This window comes from Bombus terrestris, chromosome 14 (genome assembly GCF_910591885.1).
Source record: "Bombus terrestris chromosome 14, iyBomTerr1.2, whole genome shotgun sequence".
NCBI lineage: Eukaryota > Metazoa > Arthropoda > Insecta > Hymenoptera > Apidae > Bombus > Bombus terrestris.
In genome coordinates, this window is record NC_063282.1 from 4,771,579 (window position 1) to 4,799,173 (window position 27,595).

At 36.5% G+C, this 27,595-nt stretch overlaps 3 protein-coding genes across 4 annotated transcripts in view; 1 reads left to right on the forward strand and 2 right to left on the reverse strand.

Moving 5' to 3' along the window:
* Positions 1-504: 504 nt before the first annotated feature.
* LOC100642385 (fl(2)d-associated complex component) overlaps positions 505-27,595 on the reverse strand; it is a 49,936-nt gene continuing 22,845 nt past the window's right edge. For both annotated transcript variants that reach the window (XM_003400533.4, XM_012316136.3), the window contains 7 exons: positions 16,288-16,350; positions 10,380-10,447; positions 9,987-10,101; positions 8,663-8,831; positions 8,453-8,595; positions 8,197-8,327; positions 505-7,892 (listed from right to left, as the gene is read on the reverse strand). In XM_003400533.4, the coding sequence (XP_003400581.1) occupies positions 7,550-7,892; positions 8,197-8,327; positions 8,453-8,595; positions 8,663-8,831; positions 9,987-10,101; positions 10,380-10,447; positions 16,288-16,350 (1,032 nt within the window). In that variant the 3' untranslated portion in view covers positions 505-7,549. The remainder of the gene's footprint in view (positions 7,893-8,196; positions 8,328-8,452; positions 8,596-8,662; positions 8,832-9,986; positions 10,102-10,379; positions 10,448-16,287; positions 16,351-27,595) is intronic.
* Positions 10,512-13,532, reverse strand: LOC100642704 (translation initiation factor IF-2). The gene is made up of 3 exons (XM_003400535.4): positions 12,492-13,532; positions 11,230-11,614; positions 10,512-10,864 (listed from the first exon to the last, which is right to left on the reverse strand). The coding sequence occupies exons 1-2, from the start codon at positions 12,537-12,539 to the stop codon at positions 11,231-11,233; spliced, it is 432 nt and encodes a 143-aa protein (XP_003400583.1). The 5' UTR covers positions 12,540-13,532; the 3' UTR covers positions 10,512-10,864; position 11,230.
* Positions 18,759-27,422, forward strand: LOC125386270 (pancreatic lipase-related protein 2-like). The gene is made up of 6 exons (XM_048411776.1): positions 18,759-19,210; positions 22,475-22,574; positions 22,831-22,979; positions 24,463-24,698; positions 24,770-25,013; positions 25,766-27,422. Exons 1-6 carry the CDS (start codon positions 19,156-19,158, stop codon positions 25,999-26,001), a joined length of 1,020 nt encoding a protein of 339 aa, XP_048267733.1. The 5' UTR covers positions 18,759-19,155; the 3' UTR covers positions 26,002-27,422.

Here is a 27,595-nt window from a genome sequence, read left to right on the forward strand (position 1 = left end):
CAATAAACTGATATAGGCGAGATGCTGACAAACGGGTCAAACGTGAACTCTCACATTTGAAGAATACTTAGCGACTGAAATAAAAAATAATAACCCGCGCTTGGTGATAGAAGACAATCGTCCAATTGCGAAATAATCCGCGCTTGGATGCAAATGGATTAATATAGGATAATATAATATAATATAATATAATTGGATAATATAATTTCCAATTTTTCGGGCGAATTACAGGGACATAAGCTTGTAAGCGAAAGTGAGAAGAAAATAATGTAATGTTATAATAAGAGAAAAAAGTATTTTCTTAGAAAGTTACAAGCAAATATTGAATCTAAATAGAAATACCTTTACATATTTCAGATTAAACTTGACGATCTTACAATTACAATTTTGTAATATAATATTTGCAAACAAAACTTCATATTTTTAAGTGAAAATTATTTCCCTGGCGTTGGCTAGGAAAGTTGGAAACTCCTTAGATCGGTGTAGCGAAAAAATAGGAAGGGATTAGCTAACATTCACTGTAACGTTTTATTTGATTTTTCTTCATATTCGTCGTCTATTCGTACAGATCGTAACACGTCGCGTAATACAATCCTTTTAGAAGTATCCTTCACCTCTTCTCGCGTGTCTCACATTTACAACGAAACTAGGAAAAATAGAATCGATAAAATCTACCATTCCAAAATGTCTCTGCACGCTCTTTTCGTCCCTCTTAGCTCGACGTCTGATTTTACTTAAAAACGCACAGTAAAAAAGAAACCAGACAATCTACGAATCTAATTATCGAACCTCGTTCTATCCAAGTCTTCACGCGTTCAAAACGATATCCATTAGAGGATTCACGAAGAAGCAAAGTTCCATTGCGTCTTATTCGTTATTATTCTAATATTATTATTCTAATCAACCTCTTATTGTAATTAGTTATATAAGTCTGTAAATTTTGATTTTTCAGCACACGGAACCAGCTTCTTGTTGTGATGAATCCTTGCAAATAAAATAATGAAAATAATAGAAAATCATCTATTAGATAAACGAATCACGTTTACTCTAAATTGATACTAAACACAGTTCTATTAATCTATCTTTGGCCAAGAACAGGTATCTTGAAAACGAACGAAAATTATTACTACGTGTATACGCTCTTAACTGACATTTGAGGTATCCTTTGATGGCCTTAATGACCATACAAATACGAATTCATCTCGTCGAGGCAATTGTTACGCGAGTATTACGCTGGAACGCGACATGATCTCTTGTGGCTGTAGATGTGGCCAACTATTTGGGCTGCTCGAGGTCGCTGCGTCACTTTTAGCACTTTGCTTCGTCCACGTGATGCTATTTCTCCAATTTTTCTCGTCGATTATTGAGCGTCGATCGATCGCAAGCTTCGTGGATAAAACTAGGGGGAGGATAGGGGGGAGAAAGAGAATAATATGAGCTAAATAAAACGGTAGATCAGACGCGAAGCAAAACGGCGTTTCTTTTCGATTGGGAACGATTTTGAATAGTTGGCCACGACTGTTGAAGAAAGAACATCGCTATCGTAGAACTCTCGCTGTGACAATTGGCCTAATATAAACTCTCTACAAATCTCTCTTATACGATAAAGTACAATAAAGTTGTCCTCTGTACGCATTGAACGCGATACATGCACGTCGCGCTGTATCGACTACAGACGCCGCACAATTCGTCTCTCTCGTCTCACTTTCCCTTTCCCTGCTTCCTTATTTTAAGTTTTTTAAGTTGAATATTATTGCCAACAATTTTCATGTCTCTAGGTATTTCAGTTTGCTCTCCTTCTTCTTTCAGATGATTCTTTCGTTCATTCATGCGTGATGAACTCTTGCAGCTGAAGCCTTTCACAGTGTAACATAAGAGAGGCCATTAAATATACTATGAAATATGGTACTGCAAATTTTACACGTTAAATATACTTATCAATGCAATTGTTAATATTTGTTTCTCGTAAGAAGTGTTTGTATCTGGTTCTATAAACGCAAGGAATCTTGACGATAAACAAATGTGTAATTATTTCTTAAATCGCTCGTTCTGAATGTTTCGTTAAACTATCGTGTTATTAAAAGGTTCAATCGATCCGAAGTAATGAACTCCAAAAGATCTTCACGATGAAGAAATAATTGCTTATTATAATCGTTCATTTTCAATTTCTCGTTATTTTATCACACTGCCAAATGATGTTAAACTCGTCCGCTTTGTTTCTTCATTTCTTATACAGCATCGATCGTATTACTGATTAAGGCTAGCGAATCATTACATCTGTGCATTGTATCTTCCGGTCGTTTTGCTTCCAGATCAGTGGATCGAGTAAGACGTAGAATTCGTCATCACAAAAGGACCAAAATCTTGTACAAACACGTCAGACCCTAGAAGTCCAAATTATAGTTAGATCGTACGACGCTTAATCTTCTACGATCAAACTATGGCAATAATAAAATCGCTGGACTTCGACGATCAGTATTAACGTCTAGTCTATTCTTTCCTCGTTTCTCGTCTGTTTCGAGTTTCAGGCCACGTATACCGGAGAATCGTCCGCTGAATCTCAGCAAAAATATCCTACCTGCAGCGTCCGCTTTATTGGATGCGCGCGCGCGCGCATTTCAGACGATACATATACATACGTACACGATAAAATTGACTTTACGATGGCAGAAAACACTCGCACACTCTCTCACGCACGCACTCTCTTCCTTTTCTTCTCTCTGTTTCTGCGATCTCTTCTACTCAATCACTCTTTCTCGACACTTTCATCTTCCTCGTCTTCTTCCTGTTGCTTGTCCATCGCTTCTTTTCGTTATTCGATTCGAGAAAGTCTCGCGAACGCAATGAAACGATCCGTGGTGTGAACGCGTGAAGATTCTCTCGGTTAGACCGCGGATTTTTATGTCAATTTATATTTTTTATGAACTTAATTAGAGATGAGCATTGAGCAGCAATGCCAAAGTGGATTAACTTTGCTTCTCGTTAGTTTCTTTCGACGCATACGTAGACGAGTAACATCGAATTCTCGAGAAATGAGTTACTGTCCGAATTCGAATGAGTTAATTCTATAATTCATCTATCGCAAGAAAATAATACAAACCACGCTAAATATTAAAGTAAATTAAAAAAACAGTATTTATAATATCATCATTTTCCAATACTTTTCAGTTTACAGGGCTGATCCGTGTCATTTTTGGATGACTTTGATAAGAATTTAAAATACTTGATTCCTTAACACAATTTCTTACACTGCAAATGGATATTTTATGTTTTATGAGATATATGTGTTTTTTTCAATTTTTTAATACGCATATAAGATAATCCTAGCTCTTGAACCCATGTTCCTGTGTCATGTACGTTAAATGGTTGAAATATTTATGATAAATGAAAATATTTATTCTATGTATTTTTGCACGTTTAAATTTCGCATAGACACATAAAAATCCGCAGTGTAGTCTTGACACTCCTCCATTGAACCCTAAAGAAGCGTGCTTCTGCTTAACAGAGTTCGAGTGGTGCTCGAGTGGTTACTCAGAGAATTCGTCGACCACACGATGTGCTTGTTCTCCAAAATGCTCGAGACTCGTTTACGGATGAAACCGATGTAACAGGTAATAATTGACAGTCTACGTTACACGCTAATTGGCAGCGTCTTCGACGTTGTTAAACTCCACTGTTCGCAGCCTGACGATGGCTTTTTAACACATTAACTGCCTTTTATAGCGACTGAAATTTTTGTCTTGAAATTCATCGACCTCTTACCGACGCCAATCGAAAATCATTTGCGCGTGACGCCAACCTGGCATCATCGGCAGTCAACATGTTAACCAGACGATTCGACATTTGAAGTTCGAGCAAAGACGCCAAGTAAAATTGCATTAATCACTACTGATATGTGCGCGATGTTTTTCTTGGATACAATAAAGATCGTCTGTCGAGTTTCTTCATCGCATTCCATCGAATGCGTCGCGATTAAATCAAAGGAGAGTCTCTGCATCTTCGCTGAAGCAATAGCGAGAAACAATTCCATATTTAACGTTCGATGTTTCTCGAAATGTTTCTCCACGTTTCTTCGCTTCTGTTGCCGGTAACAGAAGTTGTTGCTTGCTGTTGCTTGTTTCTATTCGAAATGGTAAAGATCAAAGGAAAATAAGAAAGAAGAATTCCACTATTGTGTGCAATTTGTGACTTGCTTCACGATGCATTGAAATTGAAATGAAACTGAAACATTTCCGTGCTTCGGTGTTGATAAAATGTTTCTATTAACGTTCATAGAATAGGTTTACCGTTCAAAAGTTCACCAACAACAGGCAACAAAAGATTCCTCGTTATCGCTACAGAGAGGACGCAGATTGATTCTCGTCGAGATTCGTCTGTACGCGAGTCTTGCACGAGCTCGTTCGAACAGAGGAAAACTGGAGACTTTCTCGAGAGACCGTTTGTTTGCTCTGTGAGAAAAACCTTACCTACGCAAGACGAAAGAAAGATAAAGGAAAAGAAAGTGAATGAAAACGATCTGATCGGAACGACGTGATTCCCTCTCCTCGTCGAACGTGATCGATTTTTTTTTATAGAAAAGATAACGGTCGACTAAACTGGTTCGAATTCCACGAATGATCGCTCCTGGGAACACACCCTTTGATAACAGTCACTTTTCCCTCGCAAGTTCGATCGTTAAGAAATAAAAAAATTACCGGCAGTGCATAAATTAGGTCAAGTTGGAGGAGGACGAACAACATTTGAACGCACGCTTCATACGTAACAAAATGACACAAGAAGAACGAAGTAGAGTGTAATTTACAAACGAATTCGTATCGAAAAAATGAATCGACAAATCTCTTCCTTTCCAGAGATTATCATCTACCAATAATAGATGTCTGCAACCCTTGTTCTCTTTGTTCTTTAAGATTCTCACATCTGCACGCTTCGCTTCTTCATTTTCGTATATTTTTGATATCGCGTTGTTTTTCTTTTTTTTTGTAAATCATTGTCGCGCGCTGTAAAAAATTGCTTTTGATTTTTGGCTGCTTGAGCTGGCTCCGGAGCGATGCTGGCTTGTTTTCCAATCATCGTGAGACTAAAACGAAAACTCGAAATTCCAAGTAACCGATCTCGTAGCAAGGACGAAGTGCCATCTTGTCTAATAATAATATAGAATATCGATTCAAACATTATTAATTCTACCCCGAGCATCATTTTATCCAGTATCGCTCATCGAACCGAGGGGTTGAAAAAGTATGGGGGCAAGGGGCAGAGGGCGAGAACAGTTTCAAAGAGGTTTAATCGCGGATTAGTCTCGTAACCGTGAATCGTATACTCGTGATATTCAACCTACTTTCTCTCCTTCTTTCGTTCTTCTTATCCGGGTATAGTAGGACATTATGTATAATATTTAATATGTATACAGTTACTCTTTCTCTCTCTCTTTCTCTTTGTTGTATGTCTTTCTTCTCCGTAACCCTTTGACTGAAGCTTTAACCTTCCGAAAAAATCACAAATTCTTAGCTTCTTATTTGAATTTAGTGAAAGCTGTTTTTGATACAAGTTAGAGAATAATATCCAACGAGTTCTCGAATTTACATGCACAAACATCATCACACACGACTGGTTACTGTGAAACGAGTAATTACCTTGCCTCCGCCCAGTGAAAGGGTTACAAGGGTAAAAGGGGATCTCTGAAATAGCGTCTAGTGTAACGTGGCGAAGGGTAATAGTTTTGTAAGTTATAGTTCATCGATTAATTAAGCTTCTCGAGCCGCGTCTCGAGAGAGAGAAGAGGATTAAATGAATCGATAAAACTCTACGCATCTACGGTAATCACGAAAAGTCGATAAACGAGGCACGCACTGCACTCGAAACTCTGCTTTCGTCATTTCTATCTATCGGTATTGTACTATCATTATTTTTTTCATTTTCTTTATTTTTTTCTTTTTACTATCCCGTCGTAGACACGCTTTCGCGTGTTCTTCGATTAGTCGAAACCGTCGCTTAGGCTTATCGTAGTGTATTTACGCGAATTGTTCGTCTCCCCCGAAGTGAAACGAGTACTCGTCTCGCGAATATGTACACATACACGCACACGCGCGCACACACACATATACACACACGTACGCACATGTGCGCGAAGAAAAGGGTGAAATAATTCAATCGGCAGGGATGAAAGTGAAAAAGAACGTACATGTGTATCTGTTTAGCTGTCGAAATTAGTACTTTTAATCGGTACTCGATGAAATACCGCGGGAATTTTTTCGCGTTCAATTATCCCAAATTTTTCCACGTTTTCGCGTTCTTGTTCTTTCTTTGGGGGTAGTTTCAGGGATGAAGAACGGAAACAGGAAATGTTAGAGTTCCTAACGAACTAACGATGATTACTACAAATCGATTGGAGGAACAAGATTATCAATTTCATGATCGAATGATTGGAGATTGCTAACGAGCAAACTGCGGATGTTTATTTCGTATCTTTACGAACGCAATTAAAAAACTGGTCTTTCTAAACCTACGGAATATTACAAAGAGTACTTTTTTGTTTTATGTTATACTTTATATATTTCTGCATACAACCTGTACTCTGTACATTCTTGCACTTTGGAATTTTTCAGAAATTCATAAACATCCGTAGTCTACTGATGAAGAATTGTTTTACGTGTCTCTTTTTTTCATTTTCTTTTTCTTTTTTCTTTCTTAGAACGTGACAAAGGGGAGATTTAACTGCGAATTAAACTACGTTTTCTCAAAGTATTGTCCGTGAAGCGGAGTCGAAAAATAGGTCTCGGATCGGTGTGTTCGTTAACCGCTAAAACGACCGACGATTCAAGTTACGTTTAGTCAGATCGATGAGAATGATTCGATGGATGATCCTATAAAAAAAGTAACGACAAAACGTCACGAGGTTACTGTTCCTACAAAAAGGAAACGCCCAGGATAAAGGGTAAAGATTACGCGATAATCAAATAATAGCAACGTAGCGCTACGCTTTTCTCGAGTCTTCCTATCGATTAGTATTATTAGTCCGCGATAACTCGATATGACAGGTTACTAAGTTTGGCCGCTTCTAGGTTATCTTAGATATACGTCTCTATATCGCCGCTATACGTTCCTCGCGTCCCTCGGGATTACCTTTGGTTCAAGCTGTCTCGCGAAAGCCACACCTACGTCTCGCGCCCTTTTTATAAAATGTTAAAACGCCTTATCCTAATTGTTTGTCAAATAAAGCGATTAATATAGTCGATAAATAGACCCTTCCTCTCCGGAATGAAACGCTATCGTTGGCGACACCGTGCACTCTTCGATCTCAAAGAATCGAAAGAGATCGCACGTGCCTCGAGAAGAACACTAACTAGACTCTAAGAATTACAAAATGCTCGTGAATTCTTTGATTTCATTTTTTTCATTTTTAATGACTATCGCGTTCGCGATACAGCTTGAACGGGGCCCGAGCGCGATCAAGATCAATCGCATTGAAAATCCTATTGTTGAGGATTTTCGAATACTTTATTGATCGTTGTGAACTTCTACTTGTCGTTCCTATTCGACTCGAAGACTACTTTTACTCTCTAAGGAGAGCTTCCTCGGCCTCCTTTCGCCTCGCTTTCGCCTCCTTCTTCGCTCTTTTCTTCTCCTCCTTGGCCAATTTCTTGGCCTCCTTCTGTCTAGTCTTCTCCGCCTTTTCTTCCTCTTTCTGACGAGCCTTCTCCGCTTTCTCCCGCTCCTTCTCCCTCTCCTTCTCCTTCTTCGACTTCTGAATCTCCTGAACCACCGACAGCTTCGGTGCTGACTGAGGCCTCTTCGACGTGGACTTCGTCGATGATGAGGACGTCGAGCTGTTCACGTTGTTCGAATCTCTCGAGGTCGGCGACGTTTCCAATTGAGTCACGATTTTTTGAGCACATCTGGCGAACAGAAGTTGAACGTATATCGTATATTATATAGCAAACAAATTTAGTAATAGAGAAATTAAATTTTCACGAAGCAGTATTATAAGATACGAACTTGTGCATAAGTATTAGACACTTACGAAAATTTTGATAAACGTGAATATTTGTTGGGAAATTAGAAGTCAAAGAATTATTATTTAAAGAACTGTATGGATCATTATTTCATTTGAAATCCCAATTGATGCGTACGAAACGAAGAACCTTGATGCTCATGAAGAAAAGATCGAAAATCTGTATAAAAGATTTAATAATTTATTACCTTATCCTAGTTGATGCTTTTCCTGCACGATAGTCCCTCTGGAATTCCTTAATCGGCGGCAACCTGCGATCCCGATTTTCCCTCATCACTTCTTCCTCTTCCACGACCTGCTGAATCGGATCTTGATACTCCTAATAACAATAATAAACGAAACAAATTGAACTAACATTTTATCAATATTTATTTTATGTTATTCTGTTTTTTAATATACGTATATAAATTCGATTATTAGAATTTCCAAACAAATTCAAACAACCTGAATTCTCATTTTCATGGATTGCGTCTGCGAACGTCTCAGAGTCGCGCCAGAAGGTTGCCTCACCCTCGTTGGTTTCCCAAGGTTAGAGCTTCCAGTGCTACTTGCAGAAGACGAACTCGAAGAAGATACGGAAGACACTCCTAAAACATTGAGATAATGTTATAGAAGAGGTAATTCATTTTGTGATTTGTTAGGAACATGGCGAACCGGAAATAGAGGATGAACCACTGGCCATAGAGTACAAAGAGGCGGAGGCTGGCACATTTCCGGCGACCCATCTACCGCCAGGTCCAGTCACTCCCACTGGCACTCCTGTCCCCATGCTATACTCTGACGCGCTTTGTGGCAGAACCCAAGACTTTCCAGACATCGAGTACTATAAAATACAGATATTGCGAGATTTATCCTAAGATGTTATAAAAATGTATTAAAGTTTGTAACAGTGTTATAAAAGGTATTATGAAAGGTATTATAAAATGTAGGTAGTATGTCAGGAAGGATGAGAAGGTGTAAATGTTTTAAGCGAAATAAAGTTTTGATGCTAAAATAAAATTAGGATTATATAGATATATTAAAACTACGAAAGTAGAATGTAACGCAAAAAGGGCCCCTCAAACACGGACTAAGTAGCATGAGTCGCTCGCTTAATCCTTAATTCAACCCTCAATTTGAAGTAAATTAATTAATTACACCCTAATCTCAAGCACTTGGTCCATACAATATCTAGCGCTTGAAAGTCAAATGTTTGTTAAAATATTCAGAAATTAATAAAATATCCAATTCACATCGTCCAAAATTTCCATTCATATGAAACTATCATACTAGCTCAAGAAAGTTTCATCGATTCATTTTTATCGAATATGGCCAACGAGCAATCGCTTTGAAGTTATATTATAGAAACGAAATATCGGTTTCAGCAAGGTTGTACGAACAAAACCAATAATTTACGGATGGTATCCCATGTTCGTGTTTAATATTTCACGAAATTAATTGCAGAGCCGCTGGTGTGAAAAGAGAGTCGGAATGATATTTATTAAAACTGTTCCAAAAAAGAATGGTCATATGTCATGCCTTACGAGGCCATTTGGCCTCGCTAGCACGGCGACGAGTGCTTTCCCAGTTCGCTCCAATTAACGACGATTTTACACCCCTGCAATCACATCGGCGAGCACGGAGACCGTTTTATTCTGGTTGCATACGTTTTTATGAAACTCAGAGTGAAAAGATTGCATCAGGAAATAATCGTAAAACACAACATGTCGTTGGGTGTTCTTCGACGAGGGTGAGAAGTACCTAGGTAGGTAGGTAGGTGGTAGGTAAGTAGGTAGTAGATAAATAGGTAGTAGGTAGGTAGGTGATAGGTAAGTAGGTAGTAGATAAATAGGTAGTAGGTAGGTAGGTGGTAGGTAAGTAGGTAGTAGATAAATAGGTAGTAGGTAGGTAGATGGTAAATAAGCAGGTATAGTAGGTAGGTAGAAGGAGAGATTGTGAGAACTAGAAGAAAACAATGTTCGTTATTTGTACTACTTACGTCCCGAGGGATGAGGGTTTGTTTCAGGCGTAGGATCTTTGCCCTGCATATGACGCATCTCAGTGGTAAAAGTCTTTGTGACACCGCCATTTGTATCGTTTTGACGAAGCAACGTCTGTAAAATGATTCAAAGAAAAATGTAATTAAATTTGGTTGTAAATTATTATTACTCATTTATGTATTTGTCTTATTGATAACGAGATAATGTCGAGATAATAAAGATTCTTCTAAATTGATACAAAAACTACCAAATAGTATTTCAATCAGTGACATCTAGAATGAATGATGACATTGACAGAGAAGGTATATATATATATATGAATGCGAGAATATTGTAGTATAGTATGCAAGATATAGTACGCATAAAAGGATACAGAAAAAAAATCATTTTACCTGCAAACAACCCGATGGCCGCAGGGAGCAGTTTGCATCGTGGCCCTGGCATTCACACAGATCACGCACTACGAGAAGGCAAAGAAGAGTAATTAAAATTTAATCTCGACAAAGCGCATTAGCCTGATCATTCTTCACCCCATTTGAGATTCATCAAGCGATTCGCACGAGGAAACGAAAGATAAATCCAATGAACTCCCACTGGGAGTTTCTGGTTGGTTAGTAGAGACTTTCAGTGGCTAAACAAGTAACATTTGATTCAACAAAAGATTACAAATTTCCTTAAAGAAGACAGTTTACATAAGGATCAGGATCCAAGGTCTCAAAATTTGGTTGATGATATTTCAAAGACAAGTTGTTTTTTTATCAATTGATTTATTTCAACGTGATAATCTACACTACATCAGCAATTTCATAACTATTTCTAGAATTCCATGTATCACCTTAAAGCTACGGTGTTCGTGAATTTATTTATTCCATGCCACCTGTAACATAATAGTGCTCTAAAAACGTTCAATCTCATTATGATCCTCATTATTATCACTAGAATTACCAAGTTCAATGAAATTAGCTGCTTTGTAATTAATAAAAGATGCACAAGCGCTTTTGATAAAATGAATGTTCACTTTTATCAACACAGAAACATAATTATCATGTTTATAAACCGTTTCCACGATAACAAGCATATAAATAAGTAAATTGTTGTTCAACAATTTAATCAACTTTATTATAAAAGCATCATGTACAGAAACGAAAATAAAAGTTTTCTATAGAAAGTGTTCAAATATAATTTCTCGATTCGGTGTAATTCTAGTGTCAATTTATCTTTAATTCGCGCTTCTTAACCCACCTCAATGTTGACCTCCAGCACCAACGTTAGCACCCATGCCAACTCCAAATCCACCACCCATACCACCTCCCATATCACCACCTGCTCGCCCTCTTCCTCTACCACCGTCTCCACCTACTCGAGTAGCCCTTCTGCTTCTCTTCATATCTCCACTCACGAATCCAGAGGATCCAGACTGAGACATCATTGTGTGCCCCAATTGGGCCATATCGTCAGGAGACATACCTGGGGGTGGTCCTGGATGCGATCCTGGAGGTGGCCCGCATGGTGATCCATTCGGTGGTGGGCCGCAATTTTGAGAGTCACCTTGGGGGCTGCGTTTCTCTCGGTCGCTGTAAAGGCTGGAAGAACTGGAGGAACTAGACTCCGAGGGAGCTCCAAGGACCTCGAATTATTTTTAGAGATAGTTCAGTTTAGGTAGTTTGGATTTTCAGTTATTATTCTGGTCATGATATAGCGAGGCAGTAGAGTAGGTAAAATAAATTGATTCTTAATTTGACAAAAATAAATTGATTTCACATCTCGAGTTCTAGGCTTACTTAAGCTTGGAAATATACTGGAAATACATTGGAAATACATTTGGAAATACAAATAAAAAAGATGACGGGAATATAGATGTAATATAAAACATTCAAAACGAGATACGTATTGGTTTATGATATTTAAAGATTCAAGCGAAACTCTTATCTTTTTAGTTATGTCCATAAAAATAAAAATTTATATAGAAATCCATATACTGTGGATGTTTATATAAATTCACATTTTTATGAACTATAACTAACAAAAAAATAGTATCAATAAAGGTTCGTTTTATCCATTGAATACTACAACGAGTAATTTACATCACTTTATGCATTTCAGCATATTCTGTGTATTCTATACAATTTGAAACTTTTACATATCTTATAAACTTATATTGACTAAGTACTTCAGTCGCAAGTAGAAAAGCAGGAAATGTTTATTACTACCTTTTTAAATTATCCTCTCCTAATTTTTATGTCAACATACTACAAGGAGTACATTGATCCTGTATAAAAGATTTCCTCATACGACCCTAATGTAAGTTTTAGGTCCATTCATATTGCTATCAATTCGTCGATTTAATGTATCGATTTAATTTAATTCGTGCAACCTCGGTATATACATGACCCAAATTACATGTATAAAAAGATAGATGTAAAAGGTTAGTAGAATTGAAGAAATAATTAAAATAATATCTTCTGTACTCGAAGCTTGATAAATAATGGGAAAAGTTTGCTTACAGAGAGTCCCAGCAAAGCGACCACGCTGCAAACGAGGAGATACTTCATATTCACTGATATCTCGACACTCGACACTGTTTCTCTCGCTTTTGGCCCGTCGAATAAATAGTCACGACGTGATTACATGAAAAGGGGAGATGGAATGAGATGCATCAGATATTGCACAGGTGTATGGAAAAAGGATTCGCTGAAAAGGAAATGATGGTTGGGTGTCATTATCAGCTACCTCCATTGTCGCTTATTTTTCCACAGAAGCTACGATTCCTATCTTTTTGTTTTTTTTTATCTTACGTTCTTTGTCGCAATCATAGCCGTAGATAATGGAAGAATTCTCTCGTTCGCAATGTTAGTTGAAAAAATATTATTCTACAACACAGATGCACGGAAGATAATTACTGTAACTCGTCCGAATGTTATCGTTTGCCGAATCGTTTATTTAGCACCGTGTTTGATGACAGCGATAGTTATCTTCTCAGGAAACTAATTTGCTCACCGACGATAATAATGTCAATCACTGTCTCCAAATTATGTAACCAGCCGACTTAAACGAAGCCTGTGTGCTTTGTTTTTCTACAAACAATAATCGATTATTTCCTTTCGTACGATGCAACTTGCAAAAGTTATTTTCCTAATGTTCGTGAATGATTTATGATCGTTTAGTGTTCCTCGAAGACTTCAATTTTTTGATCTTTTATTTCTTATATTTCATATTTAACGTGGCAGCTATTATTGATAATAAGTGTGGTGTTGGGATATAGATATTATTCAAAATATGTTTCGCAATGTTAGCACAAACTACGACGCTTTCTTCGAAACCTCGAAGTTCATACGAATACATGGTCCACTTGAATTTAAATAAATGCAAAATACTCCTTTTTTAATAAAATTTCAAGTAATTAATCTTCCTATCAACGAATCGTTCTTCTCAGTTATTAGGATTAAGTCTTTATTAAATCTCGAACCAACTGCTCGATGACATTTTGATACAAGATGATTTCTTTAAACAAGAAATTTTCCTCGTTAGTCAGTAGAATCGAGTCCAGCTAATACTTTAATAATTTAGAATATACAAGATGATTTCGCTAAAAAACGAATTTTTCATCGTCACATAGTAACATCAAATACTTCGTATAAAATTAACAATATCAAGTTGATCGGTTCTTTGATGATACCAATAGAATAATTCTTCCACATGATAAATTTATTTATTTAATAAATTACCCATTTTTGTATAATAACATAAAATTGTTCAAGCATAATTACGAATAAAATATCCCTGTTTACCTCTTTGAGGCGTTATCTCCAGAGACCTAGAGGATTGTAATGGACATAACCAAATGAAGCGTCGATTAAATTGGAATATTAATAGCTGCTCGAGGGTGGACGAACATGTCAGGAGTCGCAGGGTCGTAGCAACCACTTTGTCAGCTTCGTTAATCGACTTTTTCAACCCATTGAGCGACCTATTCGCTCGGAAATTGCAACTTTTCTGGACCAGCGGCTGTCTTTCGAACGAACAGAAAGGCTTCTCCTCTCTATGCAGCGTCCATTTGACCGTCGAAAATTCTCTCTGCAGCCCTTGTGTCGTCGCTCGTTTGGTGTATTAATTTCTTTCTGGGTCACTGTACCTGCCAGCTTCTCTTCCTTTTCTCCACTCCGATTCTGTCGTCGTTGAAAATAACTTGCATAGTTCAAAATAACGCGGATTTAGTTTTTAAGATCGAGGCCAGTCTCGAAATGCCTGTTTTCAAGCTTTTCCTCTCGTGCAACGATTTTTTCCCTAATGTCTGAAATAGTCCGCGTTCGTTCACCTCAAAATTTATTCAAACTAAAATTAAGTCTGATATGAAGTTGACTGGAAGACCCTGACGATCTCATTGTTTGAAAAGAAAGAAATCTGTTTTCACTGAAATTGTTGTTAACTGGTCATTGATATTAATACTATTCATTTTGTTCATTTATTTCGTGGGAATTCATTTGTTTCATTGCTATCGAATTTTTCGTTGAAATATTTTTTCAATACCTCTGTAGTCTAATTTAATGTACTGAATGATTTTCCTATCAAAAAGATTTCGTTTGATAATTTGATAATTTAAACAAACCACCAGTCTATCTAAGAAATAATATAAAAGCTGCCTCTTCATTTGTAACTTAAAAAATATAGCATCTGTAATATACTTTATTATAAAACACTTAATTGATTAAATTAATAAAAACTTAAAGGTCTTGAACTTGAATAAATAACGAAACTACTCCAAAATGTTTGACGCCTCTGACTGCCGATCTTTCGATTGCATATTAATTTCTAAAATTAAATTGCATCGTGTTAACAGCTCTGATAAAGAATAGAATCATCCAAGATCCTTCCATTTGTAATTTCGTAATTAAAGTACACTTTGTCAAAACTAGACAACTTGTCGCGTACTATCTTCAATCGTAGTCAATTACTGTCTCGTTTATTTACGACAATCTCCAGACAAAGTTACATATATACGAAAAGAAAATTTAGCAACAGAACTTTCCAATTAGCAACGCTTCTCGATTAATTCAGATTCATGAGAGATGATAGGTAGAAAGGGATGCTGCGTAAAAATGATGGAAATCTCATTGTCAATCGTGATTGATTCAATAAAATCTTTCCCCAGACATCAAAAGAGAACGATTTCTTTTATTCCGCTCTCTTTCCTCGCGAGGGTACCGCGCAAATCTCATTCCCTCGCCAATCATCGTCTCTCCTTCTGGCAAAATTACGAATTAGGCTTGATTATGCCTTGTCCCTGGCAATAAGGAGGAAAGTAACGAGGTTACCTCGAGCAACCTTGGAGAAAAAAAGGCGAAGGCAAACGCGTAAGAAAATGCAGCTGACCTAATCTCCATTGGGACCAGTCGGGGCACCTTTCCCGCACAGTGTTCCAAAGGTATTAATTAAATCGAGGGTTACCTCGGCATTTCACTGAAAATTTCTTTCATTTTACGCCAGAATTAAGTGGTAATTTCTCCCTCTGCGGCTTCCACTGAATCGAAATATCCGATTTTTATGACCAACTACCGAGTGGGCCGAGAATTCTCCAAACCTGATTGACCAGGGGAAGGTCGTGCACTATTAATCATTGCGAGTATTTTTTTCTTACTGTAATGTGGTTGATAGCCGATAAAATTGAAAATTTCTTTAAGTAGTTTTGCAGTGAAGATAAAGCGAAGCTTCTCACAGAGTGAGAGGCAAAATTTTTTCTTAGAATTTAGCAAGCATTGCTAATTCGTGAAAAAAGGAATATTGTAGTTTATATTACAATTATACTGTTGATTTTTAAAAGGTGTATTTGCAGCATAAAGTGGAATTTTATAAAAGAAGGGAAATTTTCTCCTGAAATTTGCCAAGGATTAATAATTCGCAAAAAGTGGAATTTTGTAGTTTGCATTATAACTAGACTGCGGATTTTTATGAAAGATTTGAAGGTGCAAAAGATGCATAGAACATACATAACGTGCAAAAATATATAGCGTATATATATTTACAAAAATATAGTACACCTTATAATATTTAATAAATACAAATGTCTATCTAGATTCCATTTCTTAAGTTATATTTATAAAAATATAAATTTGCATAAGTATCCACAGCCTAATTATCATAATGGTAAAACGATTGACATTCGATTGACATGTTTAAGTCTAAGTGATTATTAACATTAAGAAAATTAGGCATTTGAACTTTAGAATGGAATACTTTTAAAAAAAGTATAGAGTATAATAAATATGATAAAGATCTATCGAAAAGAATCGTTTAAACGCTCACCTCGTCTTCCTGAGAGGACGCTAACTCCGGTTCGTTCTTTTCCAGCTTCGTCAATAGTTTGTCCTGAAACAAAAACATATTTGCTAGCAGAGATTTCGCTGAAAGTGACAGGTTAACAACTAACGTGAATCGATTTTTTCTCTGGAACAAACATGTTGAAGGCCTGGGCGTTTTCGTAGAAGGCTGAACGATTGTGATATAGTACTTCAATAATAGTTTCCGGTGCTATTATTGCACCGCGCGTACTAGGAATCGATCGATATGTTATGTCTTTATCAGTTCCCTTGGATTTTTCTTTTTTACAAACCACTTTACCTGATTAGATTTCACGACTGCAAAATTTTGTCACTATTACTCCCTTCATTTGTTAATTACGCCTAAAATAAAATTAAAGGGTTCGCAACAAAAATAACCTTTGTCAATATTGACTTTATTTATTTTCATGATATTTGCAGAACTTTGGTCCTACTTTTCTAACATTAGCTATTTATACCCAATTATTTATACTGTTTCCTTGTGATAAATAAAATAGAAAGTCATTTATCTCTTCCAGACATTGAAAATTAATTCCGGATAATAAAATTGCGAAGTTTATAAGCTGATTAGTTTAGTTCCTGAGAGACTGCAAAGAGAATTTCGTAGAAATCAAACTGTCCCCCGGAAAATTGTTGGGACGTCGATTGAAAGGGACGTTCTTGAGCTAGGTTTAAATAGAAAATTAGGCGGCCCGTGATTCGAGATGGTCCACGACTAGTGCGTCACAGTGAAAAGTTGCTGTACCAATGTTGCACGGTGGTGGGGATATTTTGCGCATCATCCCCCTAATATCTAGAAAGCACCCTGACCCAGATACACGTACGTGCGGAACAACCGGACGGTCCTCTAGCAGGATCATCCGACATCAAATGAAAACCTCCGCGACATTCGCAATCGGGTTTTATGTCAGGCGTTTTGTAAGGATTGCCGCAACGAATCGTACGTGGCAATGTTCGTGGCGATACATCGGAAATTTCGTCCCAGTCAATTTCGAATATCTGCTTTATCGTCAGCGAAATTTCGAGCCAGTTCCAATCTTATTTATCGTTATCGTTAGCGATGTGGTCGAGTTCTGCATTTCCACGATTTCGAACCAATCGTAATCCTAATACGAAGTTCCACTTTATGATATTTGATTTACCAGATATTAGATATTACGTTTTATTTTTGTGCATTTATGAGATACCTTGATCTTGAATTTCAAAGCGAGCATGAATAGGGTTCGACTACGTGCGACAATTTTCAACATTTGAAAACGTTGCAGTTGGAGTACAAAAGCTATAAAACTATCGTATGTTAATCGTTTTTTAGTTTAGATAAGTTTCTGGAAAATTGAACATTAATTATGCATATCGTTATTAAAATAGAGGAATTTTAAAAGAATGGAGTTGATCGATTTGGGTATCGATTGATTTAAACGATTCGTGTAGGATATTACATACAATGTATTTTCAATTTTATTCGCACTCGGTATTATAAATAGGAAATTATCGCAAGAAACTTGATCCCGTTGCTGTGTATTGTTCTTTTGGGTAGTTTCGCCATTTCTGAAAGTAGTTCGTAGCGTGTAATCACAGTCGATTAAACTCCTCAAAATTCTACAATCGTTAGGATAATGGAATTACCGCGAGGAAATTGTGCAATTTCTATTCGATACAGAGCCGATCGACAGCGTATTTGCAATCGTTTCCATCGGAGTGAAGAAGTCCATCAAGCATTCGATTAGTTTGCAATTTATTGCTTCCAATTTTCTCGGTAATTGTTATAGCGCGTACACCAAATCGATCGAGCAATAGTCTATATACATATTTTCTCATACCGATGAAATCTTCACGAAAGAGTCAATTTGTCAAGCTCGTATCTAAATGATCGTAGATTCCGGTTGACAGACTGCTCCTGGAGAAAATAAATCAGTGGTGTAAGACTTTTTCCAAACGGGAGAAAGGTATTTATGTTGTGCGAGTTTAGATCGACAGATTAGTGGTAATTATGAAACGCTTTTCTTTAATTAAATGTGTTTTTCTCAGACCCGTATTCTTCAATGTAGCCTACACGATCGCTCAGGCTTTAATCGGTTTTCATTTCATTTTCAATCTTTGCGCGTGTTTTCGATGGATATATTATTTAACAGATAAAACAAAATTATCGAAAAACGATCTTTCTAGCATAGAAAACACAATAGAAAAAAAAAATAAATATCTAAAACGTCATTTTCTGTATTTTTAATATCTTTTATTTCATTCTGGCGTTTGGTCAGTATACTGTCAGCCAATGGAACTCTTATTTTTTCCAACGTTCATACTACTATACTACTAATAATAGTAGTATTTGTTTATTGTGTTGGATTTTCGTCCATTACAATCTTAGAATTAGATGAACATTCGATGATAATTATACTTATATTTATTATCAAGACTCGTACTAAATGACATGTTTCACACAATTCTGATTATTTTTGCTTCAAAATGTTAATGAATATTTCTAAAACGCAAACAGATATATGCGCAAATAATATAATCGATGCCATAAAATTTTACGGTTTCTTCGTAAAAAGGTTGCAAAAGAATGTAAACAATGGCACTTTAGGCTCAAATATCCTCGTAAATCTGATTGCTTCGAATTGTTCATCGGACACTAATGGCCCAGAACAATTTTACGATAGAAATTGTCTAAAATTGGAAGAAAAACGAGGCTGGCGTCATGCTCGAGATCCTCCATCAGAGGTGCTATAGATCTCGACTCTCGATTTCTGTCAGTTTTGCTGCTGCAGCTATCGCTGACAGGAATCCGGTTCTTTCGGTGATCCTCTTGTCTTAAGCTTCTTTTATCGACATGATACCGCTCTTTCTAACCTCTTTGCTGTGCCGTGTAATCATCATCAGAAGAGGTAATAATCAATGAATAACGATCGTTCGTTAAAATTCTCGCGAGTGTTCGATGATTATGTGAATACTTTTCTATTGATCTCGATTAATTCTACGAGCTAATTAGTTAATTGGTTCTATGGTTCGTTCGAATGAAAGTGGTAGAGTATCTTTCTTCCTTCTTTGTTCTAAAAGAGGCACTTTTCTAATGCGCGCGTATTCGGAACGAAGGAGGCGAATAATGGTGTCCATTTGAATTTTCGGCGGATTGCCTTAGCCGACCACGTTCTACATAAAAAAAGAGCCGCTGAATGGTTCTTTTCACGAACAGAATACGACGTCTATGGAAATTTCGGTGCCTTTTGTATGTTAAAAAATGTTATTCATCCGTCGAATTTTCTAGTTGAAATATATTAATGTTTAAAGTTATCCATTTGCCTATTTCCGACGAAGCGTATTTTAATGGTAAAATTTTGCATAAAAATGGAACTGTTACTATTCTATTCTGTATAATCGCCATAGTTTTGCACAATAGCATAGCGACGGGAATAAACTGATCTTTGGAAGGCGACATCCAATATCGAAGGTGGGGATTGTATCATAATTATCAAATCTTATAGAACTATTTTATCATTCGACACACTCTTTATCATCAGATTCTTTTTATTTTCTGAATTATAAGTCGGATCTCCTAAATTGATAGAGAGAGTTCCAGTGTTACTATTTATAAGCGTTGCTATTTGAACGATACATATATGTATGTAATAATGCAATGTATATAGTAACAGTAAAATTGCATTGCTGCTCTTTTTTAATAGATAATTTATAGTCGTGTGTAGTTTAAATTTTGCCGATTTTTACGAATGATGGTGTATATAAACAATGTCTTTCCTAAATATCGTTGTAGCTATTTAATACCTTAATTGAATGTCTTTTAATAAGAGGAAAGTTTTTGACAGGGAGCTCCAGAATAGGAAAGTTGCTGGGAAACAATTAAGGATATTTCCAAATAGAATGATCAAACTTCGAACAATCTAGAATGTTTCGAAACAACTTAGAATGTTTAGGACAGAAAACTTCTTGGGAAACGATTTAGAGGAGTGTTTAATGCACCAACACATGTAACGTATGTACTGCTGTACTTTCACTTTAAAGTTCGAAGAGTAGGTAACAAGCTACACGAGATTCAATGGGAATCCATTACCATAAATTAAACGCATTAACTAGAGCGTGCCATGCACCAGCTTTCTAAGATACTATTACTAAAAACCTACTAATCGACTAATAAATTCGCCCGAGCGCTGTTATCACGTGGAATAACGATTGCACGTTACTCTGTCGTATTATCGCGATGGTCGTAGTAAATAATTTCACGTTACAACAAGATCACGGCTATCAAGCCACTGTGTCGTATTAGATTAACAGTACTAATCGATATTACGACAGCCTAGCTTCCTCCAAGCGATTCCGTCTCGCTTGACTTTTCACACCACGGTTTATCGTCACGTCGCAACAATACTTGCAGTTGATTAACTTCTTCTTAGACTTTCGAACACTTTCACCGTCGTTGAAGAAACCTTCATCGGAGTTAGATAGACTAGGCTTGTGCAAAACGATCAGCTGTCAATTTTGTAGACATATAAGAGAATCAGCTTACTACGATGTTGTTATGCTACAATTTGTTTAATCAGTTACGTAATATTCATCGTTTTTTCATTGCCGCACCGTTTTGGAAGCCTATTTATATCACCGTTGTAGAAAGAAGTTGCTTTTGATACAGAGAAGAATAGAATAGAATATATAAATAATCTTACAAAGAAAAATGGTGATAGTCTGGTGCTATGCCTAGAGGGCAGGCATTTTTCATAATGCGAAGAAGAATTTCAACTAGTTTATACCTATTTTGAAATGTATATCGCATAACTAACCAAAAATAGACTTCGTCTTCTTCCATGTCTAATCTCTACGATTGCTTGATCTACATTAATTTGTAAATTCAAACGAGGGTCAACTATCTTAGAAACATACAACGCTATTCTTATAAAACGACTGCGGCGTATGATCCAGCTCGAAGCTGATTTTCTCGATACGATGCAAATCGACGCTATTTTTTCCACCAACCGAAAACCTTTTTCGACTTCAAAACGGAATGAAATTGTATCTCCAACGTAGGATAAGAAAAGCAACTTAAACGAGTCACGTAATGACATATCGTTGGACTAGGACAATTCACTGTGACACAAAATCCTTCGTCGTCCAGCGATCCTGGAATCAAGGTGAACATTTTATTGCACGTTTATTCTGCTCGTAGACAATCTATTATTCGGTAAGTCTAGGGTTGAAGTTAGAGAAACATTCATCGTCGGTGCGGTCCGTTTCGATAAAAATTTAATCGCCAGGAGGCACGATAGTGGATCACGCGATAGATCGGCCTGTAACGAGACAGAACAGAAACACTGGGTATCCTTCGTCCTCGGCCGAAATTACGGACAGTATCTCGGGACGGTAAGCGACGTGGCAAAATTTACCAGGCCATAAACGCCGTTGCTGATTTACGTTCCACTCGCGCATGGAATTCCGGTTTGCGACGCTTTGTGAACGTTCGTCGTTTATGGTTTCTACTGAAATATTAAACCACGCTGCATCTGTCACTGTGTATCGTGTGCGTGACGTTTCCTTCCTTTGACTTGATGAAACAACGATAAATTTGCAAGTGGATACAAGGAAATCATGGTCGATGTGATTTGCAATAGCGAAGAGAAACGTTCGCTAAATCTATCAAGTGCGCTAATTTTTATTATATTTGTTTCCCAGCAACGGTCCAAGTTAGTAAGTTTAGTGTTTCCAGTGTTGCTTTGAGTATGCGTGCAGCTAAATATCTTCTCAATAAATTTGGTTGAATACAAAAATTCATGGTAGCCTCAATTAACAAGACGGCCGTAATGTGAATTACGCTTTCAACCTGGTCGTTTCATCAAACTCGAATGTAAGAAACTGTTTTGGTTTGGTTTGGTTTGGTTTGGCGTGTTCTACCTTATAAATCTGTTGTTCTTACAAATCATGCTGCCGTATCTCTAATGGAAATAGTGAAAGAATTTCTCCGTCGGGAGAAAGGAGCACCGAACAGGAGAGAGGAGAATTTAGATCGTGAAGTGGAATCGGTAATGCACGCGACATCACGTGCCGTTTTCAGGTTCAATGACGAAGACCGCGACGATTGGTCGAGGCCAAGCGTCGCCATGCAAAAACAACGAACATTCCAAGTTACGTTCGCTTTCTGCCACCAGGTGAGAATCCATTGCACGTCACAACGTTGCCAGCTGGTACCTGTTCTTATTGTTGTCCTATCGACGTGGACCGAGATATAGAGTACCTGCTTTTTACCAGGTGCGTCCGTAATTAATCAACAAATTCTTAGGATTTGTTCAATCTTACTAACGACAATGTAGGAAAATAGAAAATTGTTTTATTAAATTATTATATATAGAGTTCATTAGGTAGACTTGCGATAAATGTCTAACTAACTACCTTTAATTATCCAATTTTCAAGTAACAATTTTACGATATAAATAAAAATATTCTACTAACGACGGTATGAAGAAGCCTCAAACTTCATCTAAATCATTATTCTCTGTTATATTAGGAAGAATCCAACTTGTGGGACGACGTTAAATATTTCAGACCCGTATTCCTTGCGGAAGAGTAATTTTAACGACAGATATCCAACGGTAATTTTCATTCACGGATACAGCGGGAGTGCGAGGGCAGGAAGTGCCACGGCAATAAGAGACGGTACTCTTCAAGTTATTCATGTGTTATAGTCACCGTCGAATCATTTTTAATTAAATCCTCCTCCTCACGGACCATTATTATGATCCGTTTTCTCGTTTAAAATTAATCCCCTAAACTTTAAGACATCTAACAACATACGCTCGTTCTTTAATTCATATTCGGTATTTATTTCCTATTCGAATAATTTTTTACTTTGAAATTGTGTCTTACAATTCAACAAATTCAGCGAAAGTCTACTTTTTGAAATTAAGTTAAATTATATTTAAAAATTCAGGAAATTTACTGACTGCGATAAAACAATTAGCATACATTGGGTCAAATAATATTGAAATATTATACAACAAGTTTGATCATTACGTGCAAAGTTTAAAATTGAATTTTAAAATGTCGAAGCTTGGGTGACACGAATAATCCTACTTTGCTATATTGGACGTATTTAGTAATCGTCTCGTAACGACTAAATTTAGATCATTGAACATTATCGATTAGCAAAGTGTTCGTTTTACAGACACAGAATTTCTGAATGAATTTACGTGGAATATTCCGATATGCATACGTATATTATCAGATTTGCCAAGACAGAGCTTGGTAGACAGAAACTGATGGAACTAGGCTGGGGACATTAGTAGCTACAAGAATCAAGCAGACAAGCCACTGTAAGACATTTTGACAGGATGATAAATCGTGAATCTCTTGAAAGTTCACCCTTTCACTATGGAAACTTCCCCGCACACGCAGGATCCATATTTCTGGTCCGACTATGACATTCACTCTGCTCCTTTTCAACGGCGAACTCTACTGTGCTGGTCACAGACAAGTTTCCAAATCGTTGGGAACTTTCCGCGACTCGTTTCCATACCAGTGGAATTGAAACGAGTAAACTTGAACTTGAACTACATCCGTCAGATGACTAATATCTTTTGAGAAAAATATATGTATATTTATGTCCTCTGGCCATTGAACTAGGACCACGTGCTAAAATTTCAATTTCTCATCTATGAAACTACATCATATAGATGGTAAATTTCTTTCTGGGACTGTAACAAATTATTCAATACGTAAACGATTATCTGTATGCAGATACATACATAACAATTGCTTGAAAAATTTATACACAATTAGTTTGCCAATATATATTCTTATTTAATCGAGATTTATTGTATCATGATTAACGGTAATTTATAAGAAGCTATGCATTTGAAACGTTTTAATATTAACTTTAGTGTTAATATTAATCTATGCTATCGTAGAATGAAATATTACTTCATATTGACCATTGAATCAACATAACGACACTATATCATAAATAGAAAATTGTCTTTGGTTATCGAAATTATTATCACCATAGAATTTTTTAATTCTATAAAAAAATTTCAAAAATATTGAGTGGCTCTAGTTCAATCGCCAAGATACAATAGGTTCCTTGTTCATTTTCAAGAATACAATTTTCCTTGTGATAAAGAAATCACTGGCCATCTTTCAGTTTACTTGAAACGAGGCGAGTACAATATAATCTTAGTGCACTGGACCAAATTGGCCGGTCTACCATGGTACGTGACAGCGGTTCGAAACACGAGAATAGTCGGACCTCAGGTCGCTCGTCTGGTGAATTGGCTGGACGCTCAGGGAGCGATATCCCTAGCCAGCTTGCACGTAATTGGTTTCAGCTTGGGTGCCGAGATCGCTGGTTTCATGGGGAAAGCTCTTGCTCCGCGGAAGGTATGGAAATTTCGCTTATCCAGAGTAATAAGAAATTTCACTTTCACCAAAGACGTTCAATCCGAATTCAGGTTGGAAGGATCACAGGATTGGACGCAGCCTATCCTCTTTACATGAACACGGGCGGAGACGGGCATCTAACAAAGACTGACGCCATGTTCGTCGACGTGATTCACACCGATGGTGGAAACTTTGGCTTCCCCAATCCTTTGGGACATGTCGATTTTTATCCGAACGGTGGCAAACCTATTCAGCCTGGATGTAACTTGGACAATGTTATTCGGAGAAGTGTGTCGAAACTCATCAACCAGTATAGTATGTACTGAATCTTCTGCGAACTATGAAGTCATTTTTTATTAAGATTCTTCTTTATTAGATTTTCTTATCTTTATCTTTATTAGACCTTATCTTCTTAAAGTCTAAAAAAGTCTAAAAAGATTGGCTTAAGAGATATATCAACGATATTGGTCACAAAGTTAAAATTTACCAAATTCGAGGACCGAAGCGCATAGTTTCAGATCCTTTCAGCCTTTAAAGTCTATCATGAAGGAAATTTCATAGTGATATCATTGTTATGTTTCTTGTAATTATCGCAAACAGTAACTTTACTTATTAAATTATATTGAATCGTGATAAAACACAACATTTGAAGCTTTAATATTTAAAATTATTCTATAGATTTTGACAAATAACATAAATACCCAAAAATATGCAGGGCAGTATATATAATCATAGTACTTTAAAAGAAAAAAATAAAAAAAAGATAATCCGAAAAATGGACAATAACTTTTTATAGAAAGAAGAATTTTATTCTTGGAAAGGGATAAATTATCTATTATATCGTGGTCTCTGAACTAGAACCACTCAATATTTAAAAAATTCATTTATGGAATTAAAATTGTAGATTAGTTTTTCTTTGCAAAGGAATTCTATGAATAAATATAATAAAATAATCATTAAAATAGGAATGACTGTTCGCGATTGCGTTAAAGTTTTATATCACAACCTCGCTATATCGCTTCCATAATTTCATTTCTCTTAATGAATCGCTATTTCTTTCTGTCTAGTCGTCTGTGGACATAACAGAGCGTGGATGTTTTATGCGGAATCTGTGACAAATCCGTTTGGATTCCCTGCCAGTCAGTGTCCAAAATGGCATCCGAATATCCAGGCACAGTGCACGTGGACACCTGATGTCTTAATGGGCTTCGCGGTGGATTCTAGAGTCAGAGGGAAGTTTTATCTAAGAACGAACGCGCAAGCACCGTTCGCGAGGAACGCAACTGGATACATAAGAAAATGATATTAGTTTGGATGAACCAGACGAGCAAAAAATCTCAATTTTCTGAGTATAGTCCGAGAAAAAAGAGGAAACGAGGATTCTAAGTAACTACTGGACGCTCAAAGTGTAACGACAATATTCACAAGAAACTGCACAGTTCATCCTAGTTTCATTAAGTCACAAAAAACGGCGAGGAACATCGTGGAATAATTTTTTCGTAGAGGAAGATTAAAAGTAGACGAATTTTGACAGCATTGAAACGATCGAAGTAAGAATATTCAGTAAAGATATTCTCACAGAAATGGCGAAATAATGTTATGGAATAATTCCTTGACGAAGAATATGGAAATAAATATTGATAGATTATAACGATCCTGAAAATCGATGCTCGAAATTAGGAATAATATTATCGAGAAATGGCAAAGCATTCTCACGAAAATGGCAGGAAACTTTATAAAACAATCTTTTCGCAGAGGAAAATAAAAAATCGATAGATTGATAGACAAGAAAATTGATATAAAGGTTCCTGTTATCAATTGTGAAAAATGTCAATAAAGTTGACTACCATCGAACGCGTAGTTTCCCTCCTTTACGACCATGGATAGGGGACACGAGGCAAAATGGTCTGCAATTTAGCATTATTTCCGATGCGCCTTGGCTACTCACACGAAATATGGAAATTCCAAGGGCGGTCTTCTTATTTTCTATTTTAGACAATCGATGAGGATTGGAACGACTCCCTGAGGCGGGAGTTATTGTATTAAACATTTCACAATTCATCAATTCGGAAACAGGAGCACAATGAGAAGCGAAGATCGTGAAAAAAACTGAATTGGATGATCTCCAATACTGTTCTGAACTTTTGCTTTATTGTAATATCACTGGGTCAGAGATGTTCAAAAATTATATATTATTGTCTTTGGAAGATAGTTATAAATAAGAAGAGAGATATCTATAATATTCGATGACTAACAATATGAAACAATTCTCCAATCTCTAAAGTATTTCATATATAAGCGATGATTTTACTGGGTAATTAAAAAAATGAAGAAATTTTAACTTAGACCTTCATTTGATAGGAACAATTTAGTCATTCTAATATAATTTTGATTAACATTCTTTGTGGATGACATGTATTATCTGTTAATGACGAAATTGTTTCTGTCGACTGAAAATATCGATGATGTAATGGTATTTTCACGACAGAGGTCATTTTTAAATTACTGGTGTTTATAGGAGTACATTTATGGGAAATGTATAGAAATGCACATAATGTACATAATGTAAAAAACATACATATGCAAGGTACCCAAGATAAAGTACCTGTTACAATATTTATTAGATGGAATAAAGTACCTAAGTTCTTTTTGTACGTAACCGCATGACCAGAAATACTCCAAAATCTGTAAATATTTATAAATAAAAAGGAACGTATCAACAAATCTTTCATGTTCTACGTTATAGACGAATCACTTGTCAGATGCATTTCAAAGAAATCAAAAGTTTCCTATAAAACACTCGAACGTATCCTGTTGGCGTCAAAGACTTTCCAATTCGTCGAGACAACAAAAACGTTTCTAGAAACGGAAGCTACTATTCTCCTTCATCGTTTTTG

Coding starts and splice junctions, on each gene's coding strand:
- LOC100642704 (XM_003400535.4), bottom strand. CDS start 12,539: ATGAAGTATCTCCTCGTTTGCAGCGTGGTCGCTTTGCTGGGACTCTCT. Junction 11,615..12,491: donor TCGCTTTGCTGGGACTCTCT/GTAAGCAAACTT, acceptor AAATAATTCGAG/GTCCTTGGAGCTCCCTCGGA.
- LOC125386270 (XM_048411776.1), top strand. CDS start 19,156: ATGATACCGCTCTTTCTAACCTCTTTGCTGTGCCGTGTAATCATCATC. Junction 24,699..24,769: donor AAGCTCTTGCTCCGCGGAAG/GTATGGAAATTT, acceptor ATCCGAATTCAG/GTTGGAAGGATCACAGGATT. Junction 25,014..25,765: donor GAAACTCATCAACCAGTATA/GTATGTACTGAA, acceptor CTTTCTGTCTAG/TCGTCTGTGGACATAACAGA.